Source organism: Hypanus sabinus, chromosome 26 (assembly GCF_030144855.1).
Source record: "Hypanus sabinus isolate sHypSab1 chromosome 26, sHypSab1.hap1, whole genome shotgun sequence".
NCBI classification, from domain to species: Eukaryota; Metazoa; Chordata; class Chondrichthyes; order Myliobatiformes; family Dasyatidae; genus Hypanus; species Hypanus sabinus.
The window spans coordinates 41,868,604-41,893,391 of NC_082731.1; the positions used below are offsets into that span (position 1 = coordinate 41,868,604).

At 50.3% G+C, this 24,788-nt stretch overlaps 1 protein-coding gene across 1 annotated transcript in view; it reads left to right on the plus strand.

The window, feature by feature from the left end:
• LOC132381483 (RNA-binding protein Nova-1-like) overlaps window positions 1–24,047 on the plus strand; it is a 465,660-nt gene extending 441,613 nt beyond the window's left edge. Inside the window, exon 4 of the mRNA XM_059950927.1 lies at window positions 16,246–24,047. Within this exon, the coding sequence (XP_059806910.1) occupies window positions 16,246–17,253 (1,008 nt within the window). The 3' untranslated portion in view covers window positions 17,254–24,047. The remainder of the gene's footprint in view (window positions 1–16,245) is intronic.
• The last annotated feature ends 741 nt before the right edge of the window (window positions 24,048–24,788 follow it).

Below are 24,788 nucleotides of genomic sequence, written 5' to 3' on the forward strand. Positions count from 1 at the left end.
GGCCATTGTAGTGAAAAGAGGTCGCGGTGTTGCTTTACAAGAGGTAGTGATTAGGAGTTTGCTAGCTGGTTCAGGAGCCAAATGTATGAAGGCAAATAGCTGCTCTTGAACGTTGTGGTGTGGGACTTCAGGTTTCTGCACCTGCAATAAGATGGCTTGGCCCAGATGGTGGGGATCTTTGATGATACAGTCGATGTTTCCTTCTGGAGGTAATGCTTCATGTAAATACTGGTGCTGGTGGGGAGGGATGTGCCAGTGATACATTGCATGGCCCGTACTCACTGCAGCCTCTTACATCCCTGCACGTTCGAGTTGCCATACCCTGCTTACCTGGGGAAGAACTAACATCAAACTTCTGAGTGAAGTTCCAATGCCGATTACAAGGTCCAGCACAGTGCCAGGCATCCAGCTGTAACCGTATCATTTTTTTAAGGGTTTAATAAACTTCAAAGCTTAACCGGCTGTCAAGTCTCTCGCTTAGAACTTAGAATGTCTCTGATGTTCACAGTGATGTTCACTAGAAAAACTGCTATTTATTTAGAAGAAGCTTAAATGTGAAATACATGATCATCAATTTAATGATATCAAAAGTAAGTCAACTACCAGAAACTTACCTCTCTCCTGTGCAGTCATTGTCAGATCAGATGAATGTAAGGCATAGCAACAGAATCAAGTTATTCAATCCATCAAGTCTGCTCCACCATTCAATAATGGCTGATTTATTTTCCATTTCTATCCCATTCTCCTGTCTTGCTTTGACGTCATCATCATCATTATGTACCGTGCCATGTGACATGGGCAATCATATGACCATGGATACTCTTGCCAAATATTTCTACAAAAGTGGTTTGCCATTGCTGCCTTCTGGGCAGTGTCTTTACAAGACGGGCGACCCCCGGCCATGATCAATACTCTTCAGAGATTGTCTGCCTGGCGTCAGTGGTCGCATAACCAGGACTTGTGATCTGCACCGGCTGCTCGTACGACCATCCACCACCTGCTCCCATGGGTTCACGTGACCCTGATCGGGGGCTAAGCAGGTGCTACTCCTTGACCAAAGGTGACCTGCAGGCTAGCAGAGGGAAGAAGCACCTTACACCTCCTTTGGTAGGGATGTATCTCCACCCCACCACCCAATCATTGTCACCCTTCTCATTTAGAAAACAGCCTATGCCTTTATTCAGTCCCTGAACATTTCCTTTCACCGTATTCCATCATCCTCTTTTTGATCATTCTCCTGACCTGTCCATGTCCTCCCGGAGACTCCCCGCCTACTCAGCACTACTTGCGCCCCCCCCCCCCCCCACCACCCGTCTATCTCTGTATCAACCACCAATTTGGCCACAAAGCCATCAACTCCATCCTCCAGATCATTAACATATAACAGGAGAAGTAGGGGACCCAGAGCTGAACCCTACGGATCACCAATAATGTTTTTCATTCTGTTGAAGGGAGATTTTGAGTGCACGTAGCTTGGCACACACTCACTGGGAAGAATTATCGGTGTAACTATTGGAAACAGCTGGATGCTTTGGCACCATGAGTCACAGGGTCAGAATCAGGTTTAATATCACTGCCATATGACATGAAGTTTGTTACTGTAGCAACACACTGCAATGGTGGTTGGCATCTCGAAGGACATTGGGTGATGTTCTTCATCATCACAAGCCTAGGCGGAAGTTATGGAGATCTTGAGATGTCCAGTCATCAAGATCCCTCTCCTGGCCTCACCAGTACAGTCCAAAGGAAAGCTTAAGCAGCACGTTTGGCACCAGCTCGGCCGCAGGAGCTGCCAGAAGGATGTTCAATGACATTCTGGGGCTCCACTCCGGATTTGCTGTCTGGGTTTACTCCCGTAGCCTTCGTCTCTCCCACAAGGCAGTGGGGCTATTTACCCATAGCTGGGGATCCGGCTCACCAGCACCAGGGGGTGTCCACACGCCGGTGGGCCTGCGTGCTACGTGCGCAGGGGCCAGACCTCCTCCCCGTCCCTCCGTAAGTCAGCCTGAGTCCGGAAGGAGTTCAGTTTCCGTGTGTCACCAGTGAGGAGGTGCTACATGAGGCTTGCTGTTGGAGAGGCCGTGCACTGGCAGGGAGAGACTGACACATTCCGCTCTCCTTTTCAGCGGTGGGAGCTGATGGTCAGAGTGACAAGCACTACCCACTACACTACCACACTGGATGCGTCACAACCACCATTTTGAAAATGAAATAATATGTTAAATAAATATAGAGAACAAAAAGACTGAGTTACATTAAGTATATATGTGTCTGTTAAATAGTCGCATTAAAACAAGTCATGCAAAATAACAGAAATTAAAAAAAGTAGTGAGGTAGTGTTCATGGGTTCAGTCTCCATTCAGAAATCGGATGGCAGAGGGCAAGAAGCTGTTCCTGAGTCATTGAGTGTGTGTCTTCAGGCTCCTGTACCTCCTCCCTGATGGCAGAGGGGAAGAAGCTGTTCCTGAATCGTTGTGTGTGTGTCTTCAGGCTCCTGTACCTCCTCCCTGATGGCAGAGGGGGAGAAGCTGTTCCTGAATCGTTGTGTGTGTGTCTTCAGGCTCCTGTACCTCCTCCCTGATGGCAGAGGGGAAGAAGCTGTTCCTGAATCGTTGTGTGTGTGTCTTCAGGCTCCTGTACCTCCTCCCTGATGGCAGAGGGGAAGAAGCTGTTCCTGAATCGCTGAGTGTGTGTCTTCAGGCTCCTGTACCTTCTCCCTGATGGCAGAGGGGAAGAAGCTGTTCCTGAATCGTTGTGTGTGTGTCTTCAGGCTCCTGTACCTCCTCCCTGATGGCAGAGGGGAAGAAGCTGTTCCTGAATCGTTGTGTGTGTATCTTCAGGCTCCTGTACCTCCTCCCTGATGGCAGAGGGGAAGAAGCTGTTCCTGAATCGCTGAGTGTGTGTCTTCAGGCTCCTGTACCTCCTTCCTGATAGTAACAATGAGAAGAGGGCATGCCCTGGGTGGTGGGTGTTCTTCATGATGGACGTCACGTTCCTGAGGGACCAAACCTTGAAGATGCCTTGGATACTACAGATGAAGCTGACTAATTTTACAACTTATGCTGACTAGTTTAGAAACATAGAAAACCTACAGCACAATACAGGCCCTTCGGCCCACAAAGCTGTGCCGAACGTGTCCTTACCTGAGAACTACCTAGGCTTACCCATTTACCTCTGTTTTTCTAAGCTCCATGTACCCACCCAGGAGTCTCTTAAAAGACCCTGTTGCTTCTGCCTCCACCACCGCCACCAGCAGCCCATTCCACACACTCACCACTGTCTGCGTAAAAATACTTACCCCTGACATCTCCTCTGTACCTACTTCCAAGCACCTTGAAACTGTACCCTCCCGTGCTAGCCATTTTAGCCCTGGGGAGAAAACCTTTGACTATTCATACAATCAATCAATAAGGTTCTGCAACTTATTTTGATCCTGTGCAGTAGCCCCCTCCCTCCCATACCAGACGGTGATGCAGCCAGTTAGAATGCTCTCCATGGAGATGTTTTCAAGTATTTTCATTGGCAAACCGAGTCTCCTCAAACTCCAAATGAAATATAACCACTGCCTTACATTGGTTGTAGCTGCATCAATATGTAGTCAGGAAGCCATCTGCAGACACTTCTCAGGAGGGCCAGGAATTCTGGCATTCCCCAGGAAAATCCGGCATTCCTTTTCACTTTTAATTGGGCGGCACTGGCTTACAAAGCCAGCATCTCGGCTTCCATTCTGACCTCGTTGCCTGTTTACACATTCTCATGGTGAACACAAAGGTCGGGGGTGTTGTGGATAGTGTGGAGGGCTGTCAGAGGTTACAGCGCGACATTGATAGGATGCAAAACTGGGCTGAGAAGTGGCAGATGGAGTTCAACCCAGATAAGTGTGAGGTGACGAAGGGTCTCGGCCCGAAATGTCGACAGTGCTTCTCCCTATAGATGCTGCCTGGCCTGCTGTGTTCCACCAGCATTTTGTGTGTGTTGCTGTTTGAATTTCCAGCATCTGCAGATTTCCTCGCGTTTGCTCTTTAAGTGTGAGGTGGTTCATTTTGATAGGTCAAATATGGTGGCAGAATATAGCATTAATGGCAATACTCTTGGCAGTGTGGAGGGTCAGAGGGATCTTGGGGTCCGAGTCCATAGGACACTCAAAGCTGCTACGCAGGTTGACTCAGTGGTTAAGAAGGCGTAAGGTGCTTTGGCCTTCATTAATCGTGGGATTGAGTTTAAGAGCCGAGAGGTAATGTTGCAATGCAGCTATATAGGACCTTGGTCAGACCCCACTTGGAGTACTGTGCTCAGTTCTGGTCGCCTCACTACAGGAAGGACATGGAAACCATTGAAAGGGTGCAGAGGAGATTTACCAGGATGTTGCTTGGACTGGGGAGCATGCCTTATGAGAATAGGCTGAGTGAACTCGGCCTTTTCTCCTTGGAGCGACGGAGGATGAGAGGTGACCTGATAGAGGTGTATAAGGTGATGAGAGGCATTGATCATGTGGATAGTCAGAGGCTTTTCCCCAGGGCTGAAATGGCTAAAACGAGGGGGCACAGTTTTAAGGTGCTTGGAAGTAGGTACAGAGGAGATGTCAGGGGTAAGATTTTGATGCAGAGGGTGGTGAGTGTGTGGAATGGGCTGCCAGCGATGGTGGTGGAGGCAGAAACGAAAGGGTCTTTTAAGAGACTCCTGGATGGGTACATGGAGCTTAGAAAAATAGAGGGCTATGGGTAAGCCGAGGTACTTCTAAGGTAAGGACACGTTCGGCACAGCTTTGTGGGCCGAAAGGCCTGTATTGTGCTGTAGGTTTTCTATGTTTCTAACATGTTGAACTTTCAAAGTAAGTTTTATTATCAAAGTACATACAGTATATGTCACCACATACAACCCGGAGATTCATTTTCCTGCGGGCATACTCTGCAAATCTATAGAATGGTAACTGTAACCGGATCAATGAAGGATCAACCAGAGTGCAGAAGACAACAAACTGTGCCAACGCAAAATTGCACGTGGGTCCCCTCCAGCTGCTCCAGTTTCCTCCCACACCCCGCAGATGAGCCAGTCGGTAGGTTAACTGCCAACGGTAAACTGGCGCGAGCGTACAGGTGAGGGATGGAACCTGGGGTGGTGGAGGGTGGAGGGAGGTGTGGTCAGCTTACCTTTCGACCAAAATCCCGTTTGAAGTGTGCAGCAGCTCGTTCCCATTGGTTACCTCCTGTGCCACGTCACCGGTGCCGGGCGCCGGGCACCTCGGGGATGTAAGAATAGCGCGTGCGAGTGACTCGCGCTCTGTCCCTTGTCACCTTCACACTGACGTTCAACCAGTGCTGAAGAACCATTGGGAAATGGTGCAGCAGATATAGAAAGGCCCACACGCTCACTTAGCTAAAGTACTTGTTTGTTGAACGTAGGTATTTAACTTGGGAGGACTTAGATGTTTGGTCGAATATTTTACTGTTTGTAAATAAATGTTTAGTATGCGTGGTCGTAGTGTTTTCCGTCTCTCTGTCTCTCGCCAAACCCGTGAAGCTGCTTCCGCATTACCGGGATTTTATAAGAAAATGGTAAGAACAAAAATAATTGACATTCCTGTTGAATTTGTGTAAGTGAGAAATTGATGGTCCACGTGGGCTCTTTTTCTACGCTGTGTCTCTCAAAAACAAAGTGGAGGGGTTTACCGTAGGCCAAATGTGGGCAAATTGGAATAGTTAGATTGTAGGCAGTGTTACGATATGTGCGTTATGACCGAACGAAATAAATGGCTGGAGCTGCTTTGCACTTTGTGCAAGGGTGTTTATTAAACGTGTCAGAAATTAAACTTCCAAATATTAGCAAAAATAGCAAGAAGAAACTTGCCAATATTTGCAAAAAGGTAACTACCAGAAAACACAATAACAGCTCTATAATGATCAATAAACCGATGGTTAGAATCAAATGACCTTGCCTGGTGTCTCAGGGCTGGGTGTGTCTGCACCCGCACCCACCCCCCCATCCCCGGCACTCCTTCTCTGCCACCTGTCCCACACCCCACCTGCTTTACCCTCGTCATTCCCAACATCCTGTACTCCCTGATTTATAAACTCGCTCTCCGCTCCCCGTTGATAAACACAGTGCAGTACAAAAGTCCAAGGCACTCTATCGATACATTTATGTGCCTAAGACTCCTGCACAGTTCTGTTCTTTAGCTTCATTTCTCTATTTGCTTTTCCTCATCCTGCCCCGCCTCCCCCTTTCCTCGTCCTCCCCTGCCTCTCTCCCTTTCCTCGTCCTCCCCATGCCTCCCCTCCCTTTCCTCATTCTCCCCATGCCTCCCCTCCCTTTCCTCATCCTCCCCATGCCTCCCCTCCCTTTCCAAGTCCTCCCCACTTCCCTTTCCTTGTCCTACCCCCACCTCCCCTCCCTTTCCTTGTCCTCCCCCACCTCCCCTCCCTTTCCTTGTCCTCCCCCACCTCCCCTCCCTTTCTTTGTCCTCCCCCTTCCTCCCTCTCTTTCTCGTCCTCCCTCGCTTTCCCAGTCCTCTTTCTCATCCCGCTTACTGACAGTAACCTGACCTGCACTGGGACAGGGCAGCTAATAAATTATTCCTGAGCCGAGCTGCGGTACGCGGGGTCTGCGAGAAGACCTAAGTCTTGTAGACATGGATGCTGACAATCAGATTGTCTGTTTGAACACAAAGACGATCTCTGGTGCAGACCCAGCAGACTGAGACAGTCTCGTACACACAGGGACGATGCGATCAAGTTCCAGTCTGTATTGCCGTGTCACAGTGAATGAAATCAAAGTCACTCAAGGGACAACAGTGTAGCTGCTGAAATTAATTCCTACGAGGTCCACCCTGGGCTGAGGAGAAAACTTTTGTTATTTATAAGAGCAGAAATAGGCCATTTGACCCATCGAGCCTGCTCCGTCATTTCATCATGGCCTACCCTTCACCCACCCCCCCCCCAACCCCACGTAACCTCCCATGCCCAATTACGCACACAAAATGCCGGAGGAACTCGGCAGGCCCTACAGAAAAGAGGAAACAGTCGACGTTTCGGGCCTTCACCAGGCCTGTTAAGAAAGAGAAGTCAGGCTTTCCAGGCCTAAGAAAGGGTCAATAGACAATAGGTGCAGGAGTAGGCCATTCGGTCCTTCTAGCCAGCACCGCCATTCACTGTGATCATGGCTGATCATACACAATCAGTACCCCGTTCCTGCCCTCTCCCCATATCCCTTGACCCCGCTATCTATAAGAGCTCTATCTAACTCTCTCTTGAATGCATCCAGAGACTTGGCCTCCACTGCCTTCTGGGGCAGAGCATTCCACATATCCACCACTCTCTGGGTGAAAAAGTTTTTCTGCATCTCAGTCCTAAATGGCCTACCCCTTATTCTTAAACTGTGGCCTCTAGTTCTGGACTCTCCCAACATTGGGAACATGCTTCCTGCCTCCAGTGTGTCCAATCCCTTAATAATCTTATATGTTTCAATCAGATCCCCTCTCATCCTTCTAAATTCCAGTGTATACAAGCCCAGTCACTCCAACCTTTCAACATATGACAGTCCCGCCATTCCGGGAATTAACCTTGTGAACCTACGCTGCACTCCCTCAATAGCAAGAATGTCCTTCCTCAAATTTGGAGACCAAAACTGCACACAATACTCCAGGTGGGGTCTCACCAGGGCCCTGTACAGCTGCAGAAGGACCTCTTTACTCCTATACTCAATTCCTCTTGTTATAAAAGCCAGCATGCCATTAGCTTTCTTCACTGACTGCTGTACCTGCATGCTTGCTTCGACTGTTTACTGATGCTGCTTGGCCTGCTGAGTTCCTCCAGCATTTTGTGTGAGATGCTTTGGATTTCCAGCATCTCCAAACCTCTTCGTGTTTATAATCAAGGATCTGTCCACATCTGCCTTAAATATACCCAACAATTTGTCCTCCACAGCTGCCTGTGGCAATGAATTCCGCAGATTCACCAGCATCTGGCTACAGAAATCCCTCCTCATTTCAGTTCTAAATGGACATCCCTCTATTGTGAGGGTGTACCCTCTGGTCCTAGGCTCCCCCCTATACTTCACAGTGACCGAGCAATGAGGCCATGCCACCCAATTATACTCATGTGACCAATTAACCTACTGACCCATACATCGTTTGGGAACCCGGAGCACCCAGAGGAAACCCACGTGGAGAAGGTACAAGCTCCTTACAGACAGCGGCAGACACTGGCACTGCAATAGTGTCAGGCTGCCCGCTGCACTACCGCGCTGACGTTGAGTAGGTGAAGGAGAAAGCTGATGGAATTTAACTTGAGGGCTTGTGAATAACAGAAAAATGGAGGCCTACGTGTAAAGGTTCTTAGAGTAGATTCAAAAGAGATACAGTGAGCCCCTTCAAGCCCAACTGTCCCCAATTTGACCATAGCTTAATCAATGGACAATTTACAATGGCCAACTAACCTACCAACCGGTACATCTTTGACTGTGGGAGGAAACCAGAGCACCCAGAGGAAACCCACGCGGTCACGGGGACGAAGGTTTAAACTCCTCACAGGCAGCGGCAGGAATTGAACCCCAGGTCACTGGTACAGTAAGCCGTTGTGCTAACCACTGCGCGGCCATTCTGTGTGTTCCAAGTGCTCCTGCCATGTTTTGTCACCCTGCAACCTTATCCTTCAATCTCTCTGAAGTATAGAGGACAGCGTGTGTATAAATGTCTCTTTCCTGCAGACTTCAACATGATCATCATGCCTCCAGTATTTCTACTATTTTTGAATGTTTCTCAATTGTACACATGATTTTTTTTGTGTGTTCTATCACTGAGCAGCAGCGAACCATCTGATTGGCCTACCAGAGTTCTCTTTGGGAACTAGTCGACTTGATCAGCATTTTCCAATCTGGCTATTGTTCATGATTGCACTTAATGAAAAAAAAAATGACAGTGAGCTAAACCAGGGAGACAGGGTGATGAAGAAGACTCGCCTTCATCGTCAGGGGCTGAGTACGCGAGTGGGAGCAGGACGTTGTAATTGTACGGGCTATTGCCGAGAACCCTATTTGGAGCATTGTGCGCAGTTTAGGCCATCCAACTGTAGGAAGAATGCTATTAGACTGGAAAAGGCGCTGTAAAGATTCACAAGGTGACTACCAGGACTGGAGATTTGGAGAGGTGGGATAATCTGGGATTGTTTCCTTGTAGTGTCAGTGGTTGAGCGGCAACCATATCATGCTGTATGATATCATCATTATGTGCCATGTAGTATGACGTCATCATTATGTGCCGTGTGGTGTAACGTGGGTGATCATGGTCTTTCCGCGACCATGATTGTTCCTGGCAAAACTTTCTACAGAAGTGGTTTGCCATTGCCTTCTTCTGGACAGTGACTTTACAAGATGGGTGACCCCATTTATCAATACTCTTCAGGGATCGCCTGGCGTCAGTGGTCACACAACCGGCCGCAGGCTCAAGTGCGGTTTCTTCCCCACTGGGATCAGACCCCCAAACCAGTCACCTCCGCCCCAGAGTGCAGACCCAAGATTCCGCCTCTTCCACTGTTGCCGCCTCAGTTTGCCCCCGGGGGGGGGAGGGGGGCTCTTTGCACTGTTCCACTGGCCTTGTGCTCACCACTGTACGCACTGCAATATTGATTGTCAACAGCGCATACACCGCGAGGCGTTTCACGGTGTGCGTGAAGGCGGCTGGATCGCGGGGACTGCAGGTGCTTGGCAAGCTGGGAGCTGCTCCGGGTCAGACGGATCGGCGCATCCGCGGAGAAGACTCGCCGCCAGCTCTCCTTCGTTGAGAGCGCAGGGTTTCCACCGTGAAGAGCTTACTGACCGGGACGGAGGCTCCAGCACAAAGGATCGCAGGACGCTGCAGAGGGCCGCGGACTCTGTCATGGGCACAGCCCTCTCCATCTTTGAGAGCGTCTTCAAAAAGTTGTGGAGCCATAGAGGAGTACAGCATACAAACAGGCCCTTCGGCCCATCTAGTCCATGCTAGGACCATTTATACTGCCCTGCTCCCAATGACCTGCACCGGGACCACAGCCCTCCACACCCCTACCATCCACGTACCTATCCAAACTTCTCTCAAACGTTGAAATCGAGTTCGCATGTGCCGGCAGCTCATTCCACACTCTCAACCCCCATGCTCTCCTTAAACTCCTCACCTTTCACCCTTATCCCATGACCTCTGGTTGTAGTCCCAGCCAACCTCAGGGGGAAAAGCCTGCTTGCATTACCCCTCAGAATTTTCCATCATGAAGACCCTCTTCTCATTGCTACAATCACAGGCGTCTCGGTGATTCACCAACAGCTTCTTCCTGTCTGTGTCAGATCTCTTTGAGCCCCATAGCTACTACCTCACTATGTCCCTCCTGCTCTAATTATTAAATTTCTTATTGTAACTTCCAGTAATTTTTAATATATATCCTGCTCTGTACTGATGCCCCAGCACAACAAACTCCATGTCATATGTCAGTGGTAATAATTCTGATTCTGAACAGTGAAAACAGCTAAAGAGCTATTCCATTGGCTGTTGGAGTCTTTAGGCCATGTGACATCAGGAAAGGCGCTACAGCAATGCACGCTGGTCTTTTTACCTCGGGTCCTGGTAACGCACTGGTGACCTTTGATGGAAGCCACAGTGGCTGGGTAACTGGGGTCAGCTTGCAAATGGGTGTCCGGTAAACTTGTGTTTCTCTGTAAGTTCTTGCTGTGTAACTGCTGAATTGCTTGGAAAGGAGGCACACAACATGGCAGTTCTTTCCAATAAGGTTGTGATCTCGGAACACAGATACACACACGCACACAAGCATACATATACACACGTTAAAGAACGGCAGATTCTGTGCTTAAAGTTACAATGCAGGTAACAACCCATTTCTGACCCCTGGGTAATGAGGCAGAGTGGGGTAAGCCTGGCTGAACTTTGTGTGTGTGAGAGAGAGAGTGTGTGTGAATGTGTGTGTGTGTGTGAGAGAGTGTGTGAATGTGAGTGTGTGTGTGAAAGAGACAGAGTGTGTATGTGTGTGTGTGTGTGTGTGTGTGAGAGAGAGAGTGTGTGTGAGAGAGGGTGTGTGTGAATGTGAGTGTGTGTGTGAGAGAGACAGAGTGTGTATGTGTGTGTGTGAGTGTGTGTGTGTGAGAGAGTGTGTGTGAATGTGAGTGTGTGTGTGAAAGAGTGTGTATGTGTGTGTGTGTGAGAGAGAGAGTGTGTGTGAATGTGAGTGTGTGTGTGTGTGAGAGAGTGTGTGTGAATGTGAGTGTGTATGTGTGTGTGTGTGAGAGAGAGAGTGTGTGTGAATGTGAGTGTGTGTGTGTGTGAGAGAGTGTGTGTGAATGTGAGTGTGTGTGTGTGTGAGAGAGGGTGTGTGAATGTGAGTGTGTATGTGTGTGTGTGTGTGTGTGTGTGTGTGTGTGGTGGTGCCTACTGGAAAGACACCGATTGATCACAGAAGATGGAGGACTGGGGGTCGACCTCACGTCTCGGGGGAAGGTATTTGTGGCGGACGTGACTGTATGGAGAGGGCGTTAGAACATGACGGTGCAGACTATGCTCTGTCAGTGACTGCGACATAACGTCTGTCTTCGGTAGTCATGTGATCCTGGCCCGATCTGTCAAAACTGATTTTGTGCAAAGATTTACCACCTCCTCTCTTCCCCCCTCCCCTCCCCTCCCCTCCACAATCCTTTGCTTCTCCTCAGGTAAAGCCATGGACCCGTTCTGCTCTGTTCTGCACAAGAGCAGATTCTTAGTTTCCATGGCAACAGAAACTCGTGGGAAATGATCATGTTTTGTGAAATATTGCGGCTTCTTCTGGGGAGATCAGAGGAAAAGATAATCTCTTGCTCCATCTTGTCTTCCCACCACCACTCCTCAGCTTTGCCCAGTTCTCTGTCTCGCTGTATGCCGACATTTCTCTTTCTGCAGATGCTGGAAATCCAGAGCAACGCAGGCAAAATGCTGGAGGAACTCAGCAGGTCAGGCGGCACCTATGGAGGGGAGTAAACAGTCGATGTTTCAGTCCAAGATCCTTCAACAACACCTCTTTATTCCACCCCATAGATGCCGCCTGACCCGCTGAGTTCTTCCAACACCTTGTGCAAGTTATTCCACCTAAAACCCTTTGCTTTTGAATCACACTTCTTGTCTCTTCTTCTCCTCGTGCATCCTCCGAGATCTCAGTGCTCCAGCAGTCTTGTCCACGGACACCCCATGACCTTAATTGCTCCACCATCGGCAGCTGTGCCTCGGGAAGTAGGAGCAGGAGTAGGCCACTCAACCCCTCGATTCTGCCCCGTTGCTCAACGTGATCATGGCTGATCTACAACACTGTGCAGAAGTCTTAGTCACATATATATCGCAAGGGTGCATAAGGCTTTTGCACGGTTCTGTATTTGTCAACATGGAGCGGAGAGCGAGTTTGTAAATCTGGCGGGAGCAAAGGATGTTGGGAGTGGCGAGGGTGGAGCGCCGCGGGAGGGGTGTGGGACAGGGGACAGAGAAGGAGTGCCAGGGGTGGGTACAGACACACCCAGCCTTGAGACACCAGGCAAGGTCAATTGATTCCAAACAGTTGGTTTATTGATCATTACAGAAAGTCTCTCTGGTGCTTCCCTCTCTCTTTCCCCTTTTCCCAACCATGATTCCCCTCTCCCTGTCCCCTTCCCACTCTCAGTCCACAATAGAGACCCAGATCAGAAACAGGTTTATCATCACTCACATAGGTCATGAAATTTGTTTTTTTTTTGTGACAGCAGTACAGTGCAAAACATAAAATTACTACAGTGCTGTGCAAAGTGTTGGCACCGAAGCTGTCTATACGTGCCTGAGGCGTTCCTCAGTACTAGATCTCACATCCCAACTTCTTTTCTATACCTGTCTCCAGCCCTCAATCCACCCACTCTCTCACAGACGTATCACCCTGCGCTTCACACACCTGTGAGGTGCCGTGGGCATAGCATTCCAGAGAGGTGCCCCCCTCAGTAGGGGAGGGCAGCCACCCTCGGTAGGGGAGAGCTGTGGCCAGAGGCAACGGGGCGCAGGTGAGGGAGGCCTCCTTTCTATGTCGCACTGTGCCGACAATTGCTTGGCCTGAGTATTGGAACGTAAGACAACAGGAGCAGAATGAGGCCATTCAGCCCATCGAGTCTGCTCCGCCGTTCCTTCGCGGCTGATCCCGGATCCCACTCAACCCCATACACCTGCCTTCTTGCCATATCCTTTGATGACCTGATTGATTAGGAAATAATCTTCTGCCTTAAATATACGTATGGACTTGACCACCACAGTCTGTGGCAGACATTCCACAGATTCACTACTCTCCAGCTAAAAAATTCCTCCTTACCTTTGTTCTAAAAGGTCAGCTCTTAATTTGAGGCTGTGCCCTCGAGTTCTGGATACCCCCACCCTAGGAAATATCCTCTCCACATCCACCCTATGTGGTCCTTTCAACATTCGGTAGGTTTCTGTGAGATCCCCACGCATTCTTCTAAATTGCAGTGAGCACAGGCCCAAAGCTGCCAAACGCTCCTCATCTGTTAACCCCTTCATTCCTGGAATCATCCTGGTGAACCTCCCCTGGACTCTCTCCAAAGACAACACATTCGTTCTGAGATATGGTTGAGGGGTAGTAACTGTTCCGGAACCTGGTGGTGTGAGTCTTGTGCCTTCTTCCTGATGGCAGCAGTGAGTAGAGAGCACGTCTTGGATCGTGGGAGGTCCGTGCTGATGGACGCTGCTTGCTTGCGGTAGTGCTCCTTGTAGATGTCACAATGGTGCGGAGCGCTTTGCCCGTGATGTACTGGGCCCTATCCACCAGCTTTTTGTTGGCTTTTCTGTTCCAGGGCACCGGTTGATGCCATGCCAGGCTGCAATGGAACCAGTCAGGGTAGACACCACTGCGCATCTATAGAGTGAATAGTTTGGACAGATAACACGTGGCGAGTCTGCGTCTCCTGGTGTGAATCAAAACTTTTACCTCCAGCTCCACCTCCAACTCCACACTTTACGTTCTCTCCAGCCTTGTTTTCCGGGGTATTCCCGGTTTAATTAGCAATTCTGGGAATGGAGAGCTCCATTTCTCTATGGATCCCTGGGTGATGCCTAGGGTTGGTGCTCCCCCTCGTGGCAGCTCTTGGTAATTCCCAGTCTCCAGAATAATCCTGGAGAATTCTATCCCGTTCCCACAAGCTGATATGTAAATCGGAGATCCTTCCAACCTGGAAAGGCTCTCCAGGAATTTCACATAGGAAGTAGTGGTGTCAGAGAAGGGAATTCTTACTGAACCCAATCATTCAGGATTGTTGTAAATGGATTGTTGATGGTTGGAATGGACTTGATGGGCCAAATGGCCTTACTTCACTGTACTCCATAAGCCAAAATCACTGTAAGATACAAAATAAATAGAGCAAAAGACATCATCATTTATCTTTTACACTATTCATTCATTTTATGTCTTCTAACAATTAAGTCTTGCACAGTACTGCTAGTCAGCTGGTGGTGTAGTGGGATCAGCGAGTTGTCCCAGATTCAAATCTGGTCGGCTCTTTTGCATGTTTTCCATCTGTGCTGGGTTGAGCACCGAGCTAGCAGCTCGTAACAAAAAAAAAGCCAGACAAACTGCTAAAGAAACGGCAAGGTTGCCACCGGATGCGCAGAGAGGAACGACAGCAATTCTACATCTGCCACAAGCCCACACGGTTGGCGTCAGATGTCCGAGATCATAAACCTGATTCTGGTTCTGAACTAGGTTCCGAGAGGGATTCAAAATCTGTGCAGGCAGAAGTTCAAAGTAAATTTTCTTATCAATGTACATGTACGTCACCACATCCAGCCCTGAGATTCATTTTCCTGCGGGCATACTCTGCAAATCTATATATAGAATGGTAACTATAACAGGATCGATGAAAATCAACCAGAGTGCAGAAGACAACAAACTGTGCAAATGTAAATATAAATAAATAGCAATAAATAACAAGAGCATGAGATAGAGTCCTTAAAGTGAGACCATCGGTTTTGGGAATATCAGAAACAGAATGAGTGTAGTTATCCCCTTTGGTTCAAGAGCCTGATGGTAGAGGGGTAGTAACTGTTCTTGAAACTGGTGGTGCGAGTCCTGAGGCTCCTGTACCTTCTACCAGATGGCAGCAGTGAGAAGAGAGCATGGCCTGGGCAGTGCATCTCTGATGATGGAGGAAAGAGCTTGGTCTGGGTGCTGATGGTGGCAGATGAGATGAGTTAGATTGCCATCTTGGTCAGCACAGACATGCAGGGTCAAATTTGATGGAGGAACTTGGTGAGTCGAGTGGTTTCTGTGCTGGTGGGGGTGGGGGAAGGAATTGTCAACATTTCGGGTCCAAACCTTACATCGGAACTGAAAGTGGAGCTGGTATAGAGAGGGGAAGAGGTGTGGGAGGGGTCGGTAGGTGATTGGTGGACCGAGGAGAGGTGAGGGATGATGGGCAGAAGTTGCCTCACCGTGGATGGTGACGGGGGGATTCGGGTGACAGAGGCAGGGAGGGGTGAAGAGATGTACTGTAGACAGACGCAAAATTGTCCTTCACCCTCCTCGGTCACTCACTGTCCTCTGTCTCACCCTTCCCTTCTCCTCTCTACGTCGGCCACCTCCCCTCCGCATCCTCGGGCCTGATGCAGGGTAACGACCCGAGAGGTCGTCAGCTCCTCCCCCCTGCCGGATGCTGCTCGACCTGCCGATGCCCTCCAGTGGGTTGTTTGTTTTCGCCAGATACCAACATCTGCAGTCTCCAGCACGCTCATTTGTGATATTCCGTCCACATCTGGACAGGGGAATGTACGGGGATTGGGACTCCAAAATGAGTACAGTGTGGGAGATGTCTATATGTATGTCTAAGTGTAATTACTTAGAATACACTACAATAAAATGGAAATTTTGTTCTTTTTCGTTCTAATTATGTTCTTATCTGTAGAAATTGTGCATATTAGACGTTTGATTTTTGGTTTCCTTCTGAATGCTACAGAAATAATGCAATATGCATGCATTGCAGCTGCAAGTAAGTTTTTCACTGCACTTGTGCGCATAACATTGAACTTGACTTTGATAAGAATGAAAGTGGGGAAGTATAGGGAAAAGGGAACGTCCGCGATAGGACGGGTTGGGACGGCGTAACGGCGGTGGGGCTGGTTATTAGCCGATATGGCCAAGCCCGTGTCCCCAGCAGGTGCAGCCTCCGGGGGGGATCATGTCTAACGGCGAGTCCGCTTGTCTCTGTGCTTCCCTCCCGCAGGCGAAGCTGATCGTCCCCAACAGCACGGCGGGGCTGATCATCGGCAAGGGTGGCGCCACCGTGAAGGCGGTGATGGAGCAGTCGGGTGCCTGGGTGCAGCTGTCGCAGAAGCCGGAGGGCATCAACCTGCAGGAGCGGGTGGTGACGGTGAGCGGCGAGGCGGAGCAGAACCGCAAGGCGGTGGAGCTGATGGTGCAGAAGATCCAGGAGGACCCGCAGAGCGGCAGCTGCCTCAACATCAGCTACGCCAACATCTCAGGCCCGGTGGCCAACTCCAACCCCACCGGCTCGCCCTACGCCAATTCGGCCGAGGTCCTGCCGGCCGCGGCCTCAGCGGCCGGCCTGCTGGGCCACGCCAACCTGGCCGGCGTGGCCGGCTTCACCGCCGGGCTCTCGGGCTTCACCGGCAATGACCTGCTGGCCATCAGCTCGGCCCTCAACACCCTGGCCAGCTACGGCTACAACACCAACTCCCTGGGGTTGGGCCTCAACCCGGCCACAGCCACCGGTGTGCTGGCAGCCGTGGCGGCCAGCGCCAACCCCGCCGCTGCCGCCGCCGCCAACCTGCTGGCCTCATACGCCAACGAGGCCTCGGCCGGCACCAATGCCCCGGCCGGCTCAGTGGGCTCCTTCTCGCTGGGCTCGCTGGCCGCCGCCTCGGCCGCCAGCAACGGGTACTTCAGCGCCGCCTCGCCGCTGGCCGCCGGCTCCATCCTGGCGGCGGAGAAGCTGAGCGAGGGCTCCAAGGACGTGGTGGAGATCGCCGTGCCCGAGAACCTGGTGGGCGCCATTTTGGGCAAGGGCGGCAAGACGCTGGTGGAGTACCAGGAGTTGACTGGCGCCCGCATCCAGATCTCCAAAAAGGGCGAGTTTATCCCGGGCACGAGGAACCGCAAGGTCACCATCACCGGCTCGGCGGCCGCCACGCAAGCCGCCCAGTATTTAATCAGCCAAAGGATCACCTACGAGCAAGGAGTGCGTGCTGCCAACCTCCAGAAAGTTGGGTAACTGGGAGCTGAAAGACAGGTGTCCGCTTTTTTAAAACAGAAACTGAACGGAGCTTATATAGTACTTGATCTAATTAAAACGTCTTGTATTAATATATTATATGAAGCGTCAGAGATCTGTGTATATGTAAATAATGTTTACTGCGTTTCCACTGGAGACCATGTCTTCTGTTGATTTGGGTCCCCCCCCCCCCCCCGTTCCTCCCTGGCCACTGCCTCTAGACTCACCTTTTCTCCCCTCTTCTTCCCCCACCCCTTTTCATCCACTGTCCCCACTTCCCTGGCTCTCTGCTCCACCCCAACTCCCTCTCTCTCCACCCACTAGCCCCTCCCTCCTAGTGCTGGCCTCCTCCCTCTTATAGGACCCTCCATTCCACTCCCCCCCCCAGCCGCCGCCTGTGTCTCCTGTCCCCATCCTCCCTCATCTTTCCTCTTCCACTTCCCTAATCCTCCCTCTCGTGCCATCCTCCTCTTAACCTTTGTTCTTCCAACTCTCCTTTCCCCTCCCTCCTCTCCCCTCCAACTCACTTATTTCCCCTCCCACTCCCTCATCTCCCCTTCCTTTTCCCTCACTCTCCCTCCTTTTCCCTTCCCTTCCTTATCCGCCCCCTTCTTCCCTCACCCTCCCTGCTCTTCCCTCCTCCCCCTCATTTCCCTTCCTCATCCCCTCTTTCTGCCTCCTATTGCTCTAACCTCACCTCTCTGCTCATGCTCTAGGCCTCTCCTCCCCTCTACCTTTCCTCTCCCTTTTCCCTCCCCTCCCTCTCCCTCCCCTTTCTCCTCCCTCCCTCTCTCTCCCCTTCCATTCTCCCGTCTCCAATGATTCCCTGCCCGGAATCTCCTGTTTGATCTGTGCCATCGTCTCTTCTCTCTTAACTGCTTCCTCCCCCTGTCCCCCCCCCCCCAGCCTCCTCCTATTTCTCTCCCTCCCTGATGGAGCTGTGTGTTCAGCACGTTCCAGACTTGAATAAATGCCCGTCCTCAGTCTCACACGGTGCAGGGGTTTGGGAGCTAACATATCAACACCCGTCCCCCTTCCATCCAGACCTCTTCTACAATTCCCCTTGCCCTCCTCCCATTCCCTCCTTGAGGGGTGGCACCCGCACTCACTTGCGGCTCGTCGCATGACGCTCCTCTCCAATGCCCCCTCACAAACTCGCCTGTGACCGGTCGCTTGATTCTTCCTCCCTATCGGCCCAGCAAACAGATTCATCTTCCTTTACCCACTGGACATGTTTGAACGTCAGCTGATTTTGCCACTAATCAATAAGTGTTTTATCAAAACCTATATATATATATATATAAAAAAAAGGATGTATAAACTCAAGAGTTTGCATTCCCAGAGGTTTTCAGCTTGATGTCTAACCCTAGAAACTCCAAGGTGATGTTGGAGGGTTTAGAGCCCTACCTCTGTCCCCAGCTAATGTGAACACAGAAGTGATTGTCCAAGCTTAAAGCTCAGTGCCATCACCCCAGTCTCTCTCTCTCTCCCCCTCTCTTTCTTTCTCTCTCTCTCTCTCTCTCTGGGCCTCCCTTTCCTGCCTTCCTGAATGACCATTGCAGATCAGATCTCCCCCTCTTCCCCCCAGAACATCTCTCGTTACCCCCATGCTGACCCACAGTACAGACTTGCTTGAGGCTAGGAGACCGTAGCACTCCGGGAGAGCAAGAAGAGGCAACACACACACACACACACACACACACACACACACACACACACACACACACACACACACACACACACACACACACACACACACACACACACACACACAATGCTGGAGGAACTCCGCAGGCCGGGCAGCCTCTGTGGAAAAGAGTAAATAGTCCATGTTTCGGGCCGACACCCTTCATCAGGACCCTTCAGAAGGCTCTCAGCCCGAAATGTCGCCTGTACTCTTTTTTTTCTGCCTGGCCTGCGGAGTTCCTCCAGCATTTTGTGTGTGTGTGTTGCTTGGATTTCCAGCATCTGCAGATTTCCCCTTGTTTGCAAGAAGCAGCGGCTACCTTTAACGCACCAAGAGTATGTTAGACACCATTCTGCCTCTTGTTCGGCACCCACCCCCTCCCTCCTAGCCCTCTAGCCGAACTAAAGCAATCCAAGGAGAAACCTCCTCACCCAGGGAGAAGTGGGAATGTGGAGCCCATTCCAACAGGGAGTGCTTGAGGCAAACAGCGAAGGAGCCCTCAAAGATAAGGATACCAGTGGGAGAAGACTTGGAATATTTAGGAAGTTTAAGAGAAGCCCTGCGTGGACCAGCATGAAGTGCTGCGGGTATATTGTCTGCCTCTGGGCTGTGGGTTGGGTTGGTAAGCAGCCAATTTTGCTTTGGCTTTGAGAATCCTGGGAGATGTGTGTGGGGGGTGGGGTGGTAAGGAAGCAGAATTGAAAGAGTTTCAATATTTACCACTGATCTCACCCCCATTTCTTGGGTTTTTGATAGGCCTTCCCAACAGTGAGCACGACTAGCGAGTGTTATGTGTGTGTGGGTGTGTTGTCACACTTGGCCAGACCTGAAGCTCACAACCATGACATCAGGGGAAACGCCAGGAGTGGGACATAGCCACTGAACATGGGATTCCCCGGAGAGAGACTGTCAAGGAGATTGTAGGGCCAGAGGGGGGAGGTGGGCACAAAAACAGCAAGGTAGTGTAGTGGTTAGCACAATGGTTTACAGTACAGATGACCTGGGTTCAATTCCCCCCGCTGCCTGTAAGGAGTTTGTATCTTTTCCCCATTACTGCGCAGCTTCCTCTGCGTGCTTCAGTTTCCTCCCACAGTCCAAAGATGTACCAAGCCGGTAGGTTAATTGGTCATTGTAAATTGTCCCATGAGTTGGCTAGGACAAAACTGGGGGATCGCTGGGCAGCTGCAAGGACCGGAAAGGTCTATTATGTATCTCAAATGAGACTGTCACCAGGACCACAATTCTCTTTAGCTAGTTAGATACTCATATCTGATGTCCTCGGGGGCGGGGGGAGGGTCCACAGAGAGAAAGAGAGAGGCAGCTGCAGTGAGAAAGAGTCTGGGGGCCCACAGAGGATCTATCTGGCTTCCACAGAGAGAGATGGGCACTGAGGACAGGGGCCCATTAAAGGAGACTAGCGGTCCACAAACAAAGTTGGCCCGCAGAGAGTGCAGGTCGACTGATAAGGCTGGTCGGAGGGACTAGAGAATCCACCAGTAAGGGTGCTGGTAGAGGCCAGAATTCCACAAACAAACCCTGTCATAGTGACCAGGGGCCCACAAGTGAAGATGGACTGTGGGTACCAGGGATCCACAAGCAAAGATAGTCTGTGGATACCAGGGATCCACAAGTGAAGATAGTTTGTAGCTGTCAGGGATCCATGAGTCAAGATGATCCATGGATTCCAAGTACTGACAAGACCAACCTCATTCAACCAATAACCTCCCACCTACTTGCTCCCTGGCCCTGGTTCCAAGTCACTGACTAGGCCTCCCTTGCCACCCAGGCCCAGCAGCTTCTGGAATCCAGGTTCCTGTGGACTCCCATCGAGGGCTCACTGTAACTACAGCTCCTCCCGACCCACCACCATCACCAGAGAGGGGCGGGCAGGCCAGTGCCAAACCAAAAAGGGCGTTGGGTCGTGGCGACCTGGAGACAGGCCTGGGTCAACATTTGGGGAAGGGTGGGCGAGACATGACCCCTAGCAAAGTATCTTCCATGGGGCAAAATAATAGGAAGCCATTCGGCCCTTCAAACAGTTTTCTATCCTGTCTTGGCCAAAATATAGGGCTGACACCAGTTTGGAGGTGATAGGCGGAGTGAGAAATTTGGTGTTGGCTTTTGTTAGGCTCTTGCCCCTCCTGGGATCCCTGTCAAAGATGGTCCTGTCCAAGTTGTTCCACCAGAGGAGTGTTGACTTGACCAATGAAGATCCAGACTGAGACATCAAGGAGATTCCCTCAACCCATCCCATCCTCTCCAGTGGTTCTTTAGTGCCACACAGTAATCAACGGCCTTCACGTTCATCCCATCTTTACTCAGAGGGAGCTTACAGCCTGTTTTCGGATCTGTCTTGCAGCAGCTCAGGAGGGTTTCATTGACACCTGTTAGAAAGGTGTGTCATTTGTGAGAAGGGCGCCAGGCAGGTTCCGCACTACGGTGAGTCTGGCCCACGGGGGTGGGGGGTGTCTTCCCCTGTTGCCATAGCAGCATATGAGCTGCCGCCTACACTGCTTCCCTATCTCAGATCCCAACAAGAATATTCCCAGTGCCTCACAAAACAGCACTTGAAACTATTCTCACATCTTTCCCAAGAAAGTGGGGCAGATTCCTAAGGAATTGCTTGGGGTATTAAGTATATCGCTTGGAATGTCACTAGAAAGTATCCCCAGACTTTTCTCTGATTCTATCCGACGGGAATAGGCAGTTTAAATGGTAAAGCACTGGCTTGACGGGCCAAAGGGCCTGGTCCAGTGCTGGACTTCTCTATGACTTTTTAGGAGTAGGCTACAGGCCCAAGGGTTGCCCAGCCCCAAAGGCAAGACTCTGTCCATGGGGGTGGTTCTGGAATCAGCTTCCCATGGACGGGCAAACTCTGTCAAAAGGGTTAGAGATCTGTCTAGTAACCAGTTTGTTAATGTCTCTCCAGGGGCAGGCGGCAGGGTAGGTGATGGGAAAGTGGGGTGAGTGAAAAGGGGAATAGTGAATGGGCTGAACTATTCCATGATGGGCTGAATGGCCTGTTTCTATACTGTATGGCTCTACATTAGCATTCCTCTCGGCTTTAGGCTGCTTGGAACTGTCCCTGGTCCTGAAACAGCTCTGGAGTGCGAAGACAGTGAGGCAAGTGGCCCTTCACTGTTGCGGGGAGGAGGCCAGGGGCTAGTGGGTGTGAATCCCAAGAGATCCCTCAATACATTGCTAGGCTTGTGAAGTGAATTTTGGGTTGGTCATTGTGCACTTCACAAGCTTTGTGTACTTGCCAGTGTGAGGTCTTGCTTCAGCAAGGAGATATTCAACACAATTGGGGGCCCGTCTGTGGGGGGCAGATTAAATGTGTTAGAGGGACACACACATTTGTGCACAAGCTAGACACCCGCAGTTGCAATCTGACCCCATGGTCCTACACACAAGATCTCGTCGGAAACCTGCAACCCAGTCTCCGTCCTTCGCTCGGTCTCTCCGAGCATGAAATAGTTCCGTATGAGTTTAAACCCCAGCCTTTCAGATTGCCGCTTGCTCTGTTAAACAGGCTCTGCAGCTCCTCCCCATTTGCCTTCTACTCTCCACGAACAAGCTCAGAACGAGCGAGCCTGAAAACCCTCGTTAGTCAGCCTGAAAACACGTAGTTTTCGCTGCCAGAATTAACACAGCTTCTTAAAAAAGTTTAAAATGACATGTTGAAATGAGATTTTTTTTTGGTCTAATGCCAGAAACTGCTAGTGCCATTTGAACAACATATCAAGCATATTGTGAGAATGTAAATGCAAATTCAGAGTGTAACATGCTTATTTTTTTAGAGAGGAGGAGAGTTGAAATAATCTAGAATATTCAAATTTTGACTCTGTTGAGGGCCATTGTGTGTTGCCTGTGTGTCCACAGCCTGCGTTAGCTCAGATTTGGAGATTTATTGAGCTCTTAGTTTTCCTTGAGTTGTTGGTGTTGCGACAAACCTCTGACTTCTACTTCCTGTGAGTGATGATGCTGTTGGAACATTCCTAGTCTCCCTATTCCTCACTCCAGTACCCTTTCCTCTCCCATGATTCATTGCATCCTCCCTGGGACTAAGACCTATGATTGGCTGTCTGCAGCTCTTTCCCATCCAATGAGTGAACCATGCTCTCAGCTGTTGCTGGATACATCCTCAAATCTGAATGCGCAGCTCCCTGGGAATCCTCGGCCTTTTGACATCGATGGGAGCTAGCGGAATTTGTTGACGAGGGTCATGGGAGCTTAGTGCAGGTGATGAGGTGGGTTGGAGAATTAAGTGTGGGGGTACTTTCTACCCATGGAGTCAGGGCTCAGAACTACTTAGACATGAATACAAACTTTGCACTCATGTGATACAAACCCAGACACAGGCAGGAAAATGAAAACACACACACACACATTATGCATACACCATATATGCACACACACACATACGCATAAAACACAGATAGGGTCAGAGAAACAGGCCCTTCAGCCTATCTAATCCATGCCAAACAATTTAAACTGCCTAGTCCCATCGATCTGCACCCAGTCCATACCCCTACCATCCATTCTCATAAACATCGAAATCTAAATTGCATCCACCACTTGCACCAGGAGCTCATTCCACACTCTCACCACGCTCTGCGTGAAGGAGTTTCCCCTCAAACATCTCACCTTTCACCCTTAACCCATGGCCTCTAGTTGTAGTCTCCCGCAACCTCACTGGAAAAACCCTGATTGCCTTTACCGTACCTATACCCCTCATAATTCTGTATACCTCTATCAAATCTCCCTTCATTCTTCTATGCTCTAGCAAATAAAGTTCTAACCCATTTAATCTTTCCTCAGGCCCTCCAATTCCTGCAACATCCTTGCAAATTTTCTCTACTCTTTCAGTCTAACGTACAACATTCCTGTATGTGCTTAATACGTATGTGCACATGTACACACATGTTCACAAACACATGCACAGGCAATATATATGCACACATATACAAAGACAAGCTCATAGATTCTCTTTCAAAAAGAGGCACACATGGGTAGACAGATACACACACACACACACACACACACACACACACACACACACACACACACACACACACACACACACACACAAACACACACACACAATATCATACATTCTACCTTTGCTTGAGTATTGATTCCTTCCTGGGTTACAGATTCCCTGAATAATTATCCCTCTCCATGTGGCCATTCTCCATACAAATACTCCACGTACTGACCCTGGGCTGATCTCAATTATCCTCCTCCTCCTAGGTAACACTCAGTGATATCCCACGGCCCTGCTCCCCCGCGCTCCCTGGTCGTGCTTAATTACCAAAATCACACTGGCTTGAGGAGCCTCACTTGTCAACACCTTGAGGTAGGGAAGAAACTCCAGAAATATCTGAAGACGTAGATAGTCCATTTTCCTGACATCAGGTTTGGCCACATCCCAGTGGGAGGTCCATCCCAGTGGGAGGTCCATTCCAGAGGGAGGTCCATTCCAGAGGGAGTTCCATTCCAGAGGGAGGTCTATTTCAGAGGGAGGTCCATTCTAGAGGGAGGTCCATTCCAGAGGGAGGTCCATCACAGTGGGAGGTCCATTCCAGAGGGAGGTCCATCCCAGTGGGAGGTCCATTCCAGAGGGAGGTCCATCCCAGTGGGAGGTCCATTCCAGAGGGAGGTCCATCCCAGTGGGAGGTCCATTCCAGAGGGAGGTCCATCCCAGTGGGAGGTCCATCCCAGAGGGAAGTCCATCCCAGTGGGTCCATCCCAGTGGGAGGTCCATTCCAGAGGGAGGACAATCCCAGAGGGAGGTCCATTCCAGAGGGTAAAAGAGGAAATACGAGCTGGGAATGTTAGTTAACTA